The 10,268-nt window shown below is 38.1% G+C and overlaps 1 protein-coding gene across 2 annotated transcripts; it reads right to left on the bottom strand.

The window, feature by feature from the left end:
• Nucleotides 1–7,284: 7,284 nt before the first annotated feature.
• LOC129155802 (uncharacterized) lies at nucleotides 7,285–10,267 on the bottom strand. Of its 2 annotated transcripts, none has more exons than XM_054735535.2 (5): nucleotides 10,042–10,267; nucleotides 9,179–9,355; nucleotides 8,629–8,736; nucleotides 8,335–8,542; nucleotides 7,285–7,919 (listed from the first exon to the last, which is right to left on the bottom strand). In XM_054735535.2, exons 1-5 carry the CDS (start codon nucleotides 10,053–10,055, stop codon nucleotides 7,455–7,457), a joined length of 972 nt encoding a protein of 323 aa, XP_054591510.2. In that variant the 5' UTR covers nucleotides 10,056–10,267; the 3' UTR covers nucleotides 7,285–7,454. The 2 variants fall into 2 exon arrangements, with proteins under 2 accessions (XP_054591510.2, XP_054591511.2); XM_054735536.2 differs by having other exon boundaries at nucleotides 8,413–8,542.
• Nucleotide 10,268: the final 1 nt, after the last annotated feature.

Below are 10,268 nucleotides of genomic sequence, written 5' to 3'. Positions count from 1 at the left end.
AGAATTATGTTGCACAAAGCACAATTTCACATCAATCTGGGTCCATTTGTGTGAAAACAAGGTCCAAACCGGCTGAAACGCTACAAGAAGGTAGAATCTATTGAGTTGTAAGTGATCTGAACGTTTCAAGATGATCGCACGTTCCTATAGGGGGTAAAACCATGTCCCAAAGGTCACCGGGCCTGGTGTCACATTAAAGAAGTAGTCCAGTTACACCTTTGTGGGCTTATAACTTGGCTTCTGAATGTCCTAGAGAGGTTAGGTTTGTTTTAGTGTACTCCAATCAACAGCCCCTACAACCACAAAAAGGAATGGAGTCATTAGCACTTATGGTTTGTAAATGGCACCCAGAATTATGTTGCACGAAGCACAATTTCACATCATTCTGGGTCCATTTGTGTGAAAACAAGGTCCAGTCAGGCTGAAACATTACAGGAAGGTAGAATCTATTAAGTTGTAAGTGATCTGAACGTTTCATGATGATAGCACTTCCCTAAGGGGGTCAAACAATGTCCCAAAGGTCACCGGATCTGGTGTCTAAAGAAGTAGTCCAGTTACACATTTGTGGGCTTATAACTTGGCTTCTGAATGCCCTAGAGAGATCAGGTTTGTTTTAGTATACTCCAATCAACAGCCCCTACAACCACAAAAAGGAATGGAGTCATTAGCACTTATGGTTTTTAAATGGCACCCAGAATTATGTTGCACAAAGCACAATTTCACATCATTCTGGGTCCATTTGTGTGAAAACAAGGTCCAATCAGGCTGAAACGTTACAGGAAGGTAGAATCTATTGAGTTGTAAGTGATCTGAACGTTTCATGATGATAGCACTTTCCTAAGGGGGTCAAACCATGTCCCAAAGGTCACCGGATCTGGTGTCAATTTAAAGAAGTAGTCCAGTTACACATTTGTGGGCTTATAACTTGGCTTCTGAATGTCCTAGAGCGATCAGGTTTGCTTTAGTGTACTCCAATCAACAGCCCCTACAACCACAAAAAGGAATGGAGACATTAGCACTTATGGTTTTTAAATGGCACCCAGAATTATGTTGCACGAAGCACAATTTCACATCATTCTGGGTTAATTTGTGTGAAAACAAGGTCCAATCAGGCTGAAACAATACAGGAAGGTAGAATCTATTGAGTTGTAAGTGATCTGAACGTTTCATGATGATCGCACTTTCCTAAGGGGGTCAAACCATGTCCCAAAGGTCACCGGATCTGGTGTCACTTTAAAGAAGTAGTCCAGTTACACATTTGTGGGCTTATAACTTGGCTTCTGAATGTCCTAGAGAGGTCAGGGTTGTTTTAGTGTACTCCAATCAACAGCCCCTACAACCACAAAAAGCAATGGAGTCATTAGCACTTATGGTTTGTAAATGGCACCCAGAATTATGTTGCACGAAGCACAATTTCACATCATTCTGGGTCCATTTGTGTGAAAACAAGGTCAAATCAGGCTGAAACGTTACAGGAAGGTAGAATCTATTGAGTTGTAAGTGATCTGAACGTTTCATGATGACAGCACTTTCCTAAGGGGGTCACACCATGTCCCAAAGGTCACCGGATCTGGTGTCAATTTAAATAAGTAGTCCAGTTACACATGTGTGGGCTTATAACTTGGCTTCTGAATGTCCTAGAGAGATCAGGTTTGTTTTAGTGTACTCCAATCAACAGCACCTACAACCACAAAAAGGAATGGAGTCATTAGCACTTATGGTTTTTAAATGGCACCCAGAATTATGTTGCACAAAGCACAATTTCACATCATTCTGGGTTCATTTGTGTGAAAACAAGGTCCAATCCGGCTGAAACGCTACAAGAAGGTAGAATCTATTGAGTTGTAAGTGATCTGAACGTTTCAAAATGATTGCACATTCCTATAGGGGGTCAAACCATGTCCCAAAGGTCACCGGTCCAAGTGTCACTTTAAAGAAGTAGTCCAGTTACACCTTTGTGGGCTTATAACTTGGCTTCTGAATGTCCTAGAGAGGTTAGGTTTGTTTTAGTGTACTCCAATCAACAGCCCCTACAACCACAAAAAGGAATGGAGTCATTAGCACTTATGGTTTGTAAATGGCACCCAGAATTATGTTGCACGAAGCACAATTTCACATCATTCTGGGTCCATTTGTGTGAAAACAAGGTCCAATCAGGCTGAAACGTTACAAGAAGGTAGAATCTATTGAGTTGTAAGTGATCTGAACGTTTCATGATGATCGCACATTCCTATAGGGGCTCAAACCATGTCCCAAAGGTCACCGGATCTGGTGTCAATTTAAAGAAGCAGTCCAGTTACACATTTGTGGGCTTATAACTTGGCTTCTGAATGTCCTAGAGAAATCAGGTTTGTTTTAGTATACTCCAATCAACAGCCCCTAAAATCACAAAAAGGAATGGAGTCATTAGCACTTATGGTTTTTAAATGGCACCCAGAATTATGTTGCACAAAGCACAATTTCACATCATTCTGGGTTCATTTGTGTGAAAACAAGGTCCAATCAGGCTGAAACGTTACAGGAAGGTAGAATCTATTGAGTTGTAAGTGATCTGAACGTTTCATGATGATAGCACTTTCCTAAGGGGGTCAAACCATGTCCCAAAGGTCACCGGATCTGGTGTCAATTTAAAGAAGTAGTCCAGTTACACATTTGTGGGCTTATAACTTGGTTTCTGAATGTCCTAGAGCGATCAGGTTTGCTTTAGTGTACTCCAATCAACAGCCCCTACAACCACAAAAAGGAATGGAGACATTAGCACTTATGGTTTTTAAATGGCACCCAGAATTATGTTGCACGAAGCACAATTTCACATCATTCTGGGTTCATTTGTGTGAAAACAAGGTCCAATCAGGCTGAAACAATACAGGAAGGTAGAATCTATTGAGTTGCAAGTTATCTGAATGTTTCATGATGATCGCACTTTCCTAAGGGGGTCAAACCATGTCCCAAAGGTCACCGGATCTGGTGTCACTTTAAAGAAGTAGTCCAGTTACACGTTTGTGGGCTTATAACTTGGCTTCTGAATGTCCTAGAGAGGTCAGGGTTGTTTTAGTGTACTCCAATCAACAGCCCCTACAACCACAAAAAGCAATGGCGTCATTAGCACTTATGGTTTGTAAATGGCACCCAGAATTATGTTGCACGAAGCACAATTTCACATCATTCTGGGTCCATTTGTGTGAAAACAAGGTCAAATCAGGCTGAAACGTTACAAGAAGGTAGAATCTATTGAGTTGTAAGTGATCTGAACGTTTCATGATGACAGCACTTTCCTAAGGGGGTCACACCATGTCCCAAAGGTCACCGGATCTGGTGTCAATTTAAAGAAGTAGTCCAGTTACACATTTGTGGGCTTATAACTTGGCTTCTGAATGTCCTAGAGAGATCAGGTTTGTTTTAGTGTACTCCAATCAACAGCCCCTACAACCACAAAAAGGAATGGAGTCATTAGCACTTATGGTTTTTAAATGGCACCCAGAATTATGTTGCACGAAGCACAATTTCACATCATTCTGGGTTCATCTGTGTGAAAACAAGGTCCAATCAGGCTGAAACGTTACAGGAAGGAAGAATCTATTGAGTTGTAAGTGATCTGAACGTTTCATGATGATAGCACTTTCCTAAGGGGGTCAAACCATGTCCCAAAGGTCATTGGATCTGGTGTCAATTTAAAGAAGTAGTCCAGTTACACATTTGTGGGCTTATAACTTGGCTTCTGAATGTCCTAGAGAGATCAGGTTTGTTTTAATGTACTCCAATCAACATCCCCTACAACCACAAAAAGGAATGGAGTCATTAGCACTTATGGTTTGTAAGTGGCACCCAGAATTATGTTGCACGAAGCACAATTTCACATCATTCTGGGTCCATTTCTGTGAAAACAAGGTCCAATCCGGCTGAAACGCTACAAGAAGGTAGAATCTATTGAGTTGTAAGTGATCTGAACGTTTCAAAATGATTGCACATTCCTATAGGGGGTCAAACCATGTCCCAAAGGTCACCGGGCCAAGTGTCACTTTAAAGAAGTAGTCCAGTTACACCTTTGTGGGCTTATAACTTGGCTTCTGAATGTCCTAGAGAGGTTAGGTTTGTTTTAGTGTACTCCAATCAACAGCCCCTACAACCACAAAAAGGAATGGAGTCATTAGCACTTATGGTTTGTAAATGGCACCCAGAATTATGTTGCACGAAGCACAATTTCACATCATTCTGGGTCCATTTGTGTGAAAACAAGGTCCAATCAGGCTGAAACGTTACAAGAAGGTAGAATCTATTGAGTTGTAAGTGATCTGAACGTTTCATGATGATCGCACATTCCTATAGGGGGTCAAACCATGTCCAAAAGGTCACCGGGCCTGGTGTCACTTTAAAGAAGTAGTCCAGTTACACCTTTGTGGGCTTATAACTTGGCTTCTGAATGTCCTAGAGAGGTCAGGTTTGTTTTAGTGTACTCCAATCAACAGCCCCTACAACCACAAAAAGGAATGGAGTCATTAGCACTTATGGTTTGTAAATGGCACCCAGAATTTTGTTGCACGAAGCACAATTTCACATCATTCTGGGTCCATTTGTGTGAAAACAAGGTCCAATCAGGCTGAAACATTACAGGAAGGTAGAATCTATTGAGTTGTAAGTGATCTGAATGTTTCATGATGATAGCACTTTCCTAAGGGGCTCAAACCATGTCCCAAAGGTCACCGGATCTGGTGTCAATTTAAAGAAGCAGTCCAGTTACACATTTGTGGGCTTATAACTTGGCTTCTGAATGTCCTAGAGAAATCAGGTTTGTTTTAGTATACTCCAATCAACAGCCCCTACAATCACAAAAAGGAATGGAGTCATTAGCACTTATGGTTTGTAAATGGCACCCAGAATTATGTTGCACGAAGCACAATTTCACATCATTCTGGGTTCATTTGTGTGAAAACAAGGTCCAATCAGGCTGAAACGTTACAGGAAGGTAGAATCTATTGAGTTGTAAGTGATCTGAACGTTTCATGGTGATAGCACTTTCCTAAGGTGGTCAAACCATGTCCCAAAGGTCATTGGATCTGGTGTCAATTTAAAGAAGTAGTCCAGTTACACATTTCTGGGCTTATAACTTGGCTTCTGAATGTCCTAGAGAGATCAGGTTTGTTTTAATGTACTCCAATCAACATCCCCTACAACCACAAAAAGGAATGGAGTCATTAGCACTTATGGTTTGTAAGTGGCACCCAGAATTATGTTGCACGAAGCACAATTTCACATCATTCTGGGTCCATTTGTGTGAAAACAAGGTCCAATCCGGCTGAAACGCTACAAGAAGGTAGAATCTATTGAGTTGTAAGTGATCTGAACGTTTCAAAATGACTGCACATTCCTATAGGGGGTCAAACCATGTCCCAAAGGTCACCGGGCCAAGTGTCACTTTAAAGAAGTAGTCCAGTTACACCTTTGTGGGCTTATAACTTGGCTTCTGAATGTCGTAGAGAGGTAAGGTTTGTTTTAGTGTACTCCAATCAACAGCCCCTACAACCACAAAAAGGAATGGAGTCATTAGCACTTATGGTTTGTAAATGGCACCCAGAATTATGTTGCACGAAGCACAATTTCACATCATTCTGGGTCCATTTGTGTGAAAACAAGGTCCAATCAGGCTGAAACGTTACAAGAAGGTAGAATCTATTGAGTTGTAAGTGATCTGAACCTTTCATGATGATCGCACATTCCTATAGGGGGTCAAACCATGTCCCAAAGGTCACCGGGCCTGGTGTCACTTTAAAGAAGTAGTCCAGTTACACCTTTGTGGGCTTATAACTTGGCTTCTGAATGTCCTAGAGAGGTCAGGTTTGTTTTAGTGTACTCCAATCAACAGCCCCTACAACCACAAAAAGGAATGGAGTCATTAGCACTTATGCTTTGTAAATGGCACCCAGAATTATGTTGCACGAAGCACAATTTCACATCATTCTGGGTCCATTTGTGTGAAAACAAGGTCCAATCAGGCTGAAACATTACAGGAAGGTAGAATCTATTGAGTTGTAAGTGATCTGAATGTTTCATGATGATAGCACTTTCCTAAGGGGCTCAAACCATGTCCCAAAGGTCACCGGATCTGGTGTCAATTTAAAGAAGCAGTCCAGTTACACATTTGTGGGCTTATAACTTGGCTTCTGAATGTCCTAGAGAAATCAGGTTTGTTTTAGTATACTCCAATCAACAGCCCCTACAATCACAAAAAGGAATGGAGTCATTAGCACTTATGGTTTGTAAATGGCACCCAGAATTATGTTGCACGAAGCACAATTTCACATCATTCTGGGTTCATTTGTGTGAAAACAAGGTCCAATCAGGCTGAAACGTTACAGGAAGGTAGAATCTATTGAGTTGTAAGTGATCTGAACGTTTCATGGTGATAGCACTTTCCTAAGGTGGTCAAACCATGTCCCAAAGGTCACCGGATCTGGTGTCAATTTAAAGAAGTAGTCCAGTTACACATTTGTGGGCTTATAACTTGGCTTGGTACCACTTTACAATAAGGCTCCCTTATAAATGGCTAATAAATGGTTTATAAATGTATTATTAATCCATCTATAATGCCTTATATATGACTAATTAATGTTTATTATGCATTAATTAAGGGTGAGAAAGAGACTAAACCTACTAGTTTTTTGCCAAATAGTGAACCAAATCTGTTGACTTATGTACTTTATCTAGACTTCATATATTAAACATTTCAAACTAAGAACCTATCTTTTAAGCACTATTAGCATTTGTAAACACAGTTTTGGGCAAATAATTAATGTACCTTATAACTGCATTATAAATACTTACAATGATTAAAGGGAGCGCTATTGTAAAGTGTAAAACATGTCTTTATTTATTAATGATTAATTAACATTTATAAATACAAACTGGAGCCTTCTTATAAAGTGTAAAACATGTCTTTATTTATTAATGATTATTAATGATTAATAAACATTTATAAATACAAACTGGAGCCTTATTGTAAAGTGTAAAACATGTCTTTATTTATTAATGATTAATAAACATTTATAAATACAAAAGGGAGCCTTATTATAAAGTGCAAAGCATGTTTTTATTCATTAATGATTAATAAACATTTGTAAATACAAACTGGAGCCTTATTGTAAAGTGTAAAACATGTTTTTATTTATTAATGATTAATAAACATTTATAAATACAAACTGGAGCCTTATTGTAAAGTATAAAACATATCTTTATTTATTAATGACTAATAAACATTTATAAATACTAAAAATTAGTCTTAAATGTTTAAATTTGTTAAACTTCAGAGTTACACTAAATGCTTAAAATATTTGTACAAACCATGTTAACTACTGTCAAAAATGGTCATGTATTGTAAGTGTAGCACATTTAACATCCAAACTCATCAAACACACCAAATACCCCCTCCCTAAAAAAAACTGTTGTAGAAGAGATTCAGGTTAAACTGGGAATGATTTCCATATGTCCTTGAATAAGCGTCCCAGTGGTCCATCAGGATGTTTTGAACCAAGCCAAGATGACCATTCGAGAACTTTAAGATGTTCCTCCAACAACATCTCTGTACGATTTCCTCTTAGTCTGCGAATATGTCCTTTAATTGTCATCCAAGCTCTTTCAATATGTTGTGTATGACTGCCCGAGTGAGGATCAACAAACCACCTGCTGTGATTTACTGTGTAATGTTTGTACCCCATGTTTGTCAAGACATTCTTGTAGGCTCTCCACTCATCACTGATAATGGCACTACCTGACTTAACATGCTGTCTGATCAGAGGAACAAGGTGACGCCTTGTTCGTTTCTCTACAAGTTTTAACACGAGCCTTCGCCTTTTGTCTTTCACTCCCATCAGTCCAAAGACCCATTTCTTTCTTTTCCAAGCATTTCCGAAGCGTCCACGTGCATACTGAAAATAAAAAAAGATTAAGGTTAAACAGAATATTTACAAAGTATATTCTTAAATGCAGTTTGCATCTTAACATTTTAATTGTATTGCTGTTATTAAAGTAAATTGTATTTTAACTTTATTAACAGCATGACAAAGATGTTGAATAAAAAAGCTGTTTTCTGTCATTCATTTCCTTTATGGATTAATTGACTACTTTTACAAACTTTAATTTAGTTAAATTCTGACTCAAGTGATTCAAATCATCATAGTAATTGATATAATAATATGTTTATTAACAGATTGTTTTTGTTTGGTTGTAACAGTTTTACTATATTGATTCTTAAATGTAATGGTAAAAACTTAAAACTTATATGTTTAGGGGACATGTTCAGATCTGGACTGATAATAACAAAGGGGTCTGAGAGTTTACAACCTTTCGCTGATGACGGAGACAGCTTTCATCCATAACCACAAATTCTTTGTGACCACCAAGACAGTGCCCTTTATTTACTCCGTGTCTTTCCATTGCACTGATGCAGACTTGTCGAATACGCTTTGCCATGGCACTTAATGTTTTGGAGCTGCCAGCCACATCATCATCAATCATATCTATCTGCCTGAGCCTGAGCCCTTGTGAAAATCTGCGACAGAAATGAAAACCAATCAAAACTCACTGAGGCCCTATTATTAACTGCTATTCCTGTTGACATTTATACACACAGGCTACCTGTAGATGAACTTCATCCAACTGAAAAGAGAAGATTTTGATTTCTCAAAGAGGGAGCCAGTTCTAATTGTTCTGGAGACTTTTCTATGACTTGCTCTTTTGCAGCACCTGAGAACAAACCAAAAAGTGAGGTAAATAAATGAACCTATAAACATTATCACAAAATTATATTAAAAAATAAATAAGTATTGAGATAAAGTTAGCACTGTGTCTTGCTTTTAAAATTTGAAGGGCTGTTGCTCTATCCCCGACCTTCCTGAATGAGCCGAAAGCCACGCCTCCTAACGTGCACATGCAGGGAAAGCCGAGTCAAGTGAGAGAACATCTGAAATGTAGTGCTATTGGCCAATGTGGTAGGCTTGCAGAAATTATTAGTTTAGCTGTAAAGCCAGGGGAGGGACTTAGGAGAAAAATAAAATATGAAAGATCACACTTTTTCTCATAGAACAAGGTCAGATGGTCAAAATTATTTTAACAATTCCAACTTACGTACCCTGCCTTTAATATCAGAATGTGATGTTAAATGTTCTACATTATCATGCATTCATACCACATAAATTGGTCTTTCTTCACCACAGATATCATTTTCATCTTATGGTGGCAAACAGGGCATCTCAGCTTCTTCTTTAGAAGGTGTTTCTTTTGCAGCCATTTAATCAGCCTCAGAGTCTTCTTTTTAGTTTGTTTTCCCTCTGTATGAGTGCGCAACTTCATCCCAAGAGGCATTCTAGTAGGAAAAATTATAGATTTATTTAATTATATTATTACATTGAAATACTGGTATCTTCAGAATGTCATAGGTAAAAAAAGGTCACTGATATAGCAACAGATCAAGTCTTTGTATAATTCTCAAAGCATTCTTTGAAAAGTCAAGGAAAAATGTAAAACCATTAATTTGACCAAAAAATTCAACACACAAAAAAAATCAAGATATAAACATTTCTAGTTCCAGTTTATTTTACTTACTTAAAAAACACAGCACATACAGTTACTAACTGTATTGCCTCTGCAATCTATTTGTGTTGTTTTTTTTTCTTTTTACAATACACAGCTCAACAGGAAGTAACACTTGCTAAATAAAAACCTGAATTTATAATTATGTTGACTTACTAAGAATGACCAAAAAAAGAAAGATAAATGGGTTTTTAATAAATATGTTAATTATCATTATTTATGACTACTCTTCCCTGCAAGCGAACTTGTAAATGCTGATAATTTTCAAAGAAAAATGTAAAAATGGCTAACACAACAGGAACAAGAATATTTAGTTAAGTTAATACAAAACATGCTACATTTACACAAAACATTTTCATTCTTAAAAATGATTTTTCTTCATCAGCTAAAGTAATATTTAAAAGTGAATTATAATTAAAAGAACAACCCTGCATACAAAAAATAAAACAATTTGCTTACCTCTTATAGTGCATTGGACTCAGTTATGAAGCGTTTCCCGCTGGATTTTTAGGTTGCATATGAAAACTAGCCATCGTCGCGCCAAAGGGAATAAAACGAAAATTAGCCATACAGAGATGAGCTTAGTGCAAACATCCAATCACAGTGAATCTTAATACGGAAGTCCCTCCCATCGGTGTGCGTCGGAGCTGAGGTGGATCCACCAGTCAAACCGACACGGACTGACG

The sequence above is a fragment of the Nothobranchius furzeri genome, chromosome 3, assembly GCF_043380555.1.
Source record: "Nothobranchius furzeri strain GRZ-AD chromosome 3, NfurGRZ-RIMD1, whole genome shotgun sequence".
Taxonomy (NCBI): Eukaryota; Metazoa; Chordata; class Actinopteri; order Cyprinodontiformes; family Nothobranchiidae; genus Nothobranchius; species Nothobranchius furzeri.
The sequence above is the reverse complement of the archived record's forward strand: the minus strand, read 5'-3'. Positions and strand labels throughout refer to the sequence as shown.

Bases quoted from the DNA above. Each gene is read 5' to 3' on its own strand.
- LOC129155802 (XM_054735535.2), bottom strand. The intron at 8,543-8,628 runs GTAGCCTGTGTG...TTTCTGTCGCAG, and splicing joins TGGATGAAGTTCATCTACAG to ATTTTCACAAGGGCTCAGGC. The intron at 7,920-8,334 runs GTTGTAAACTCT...TTTTATTTTCAG, and splicing joins GTCTCCGTCATCAGCGAAAG to TATGCACGTGGACGCTTCGG.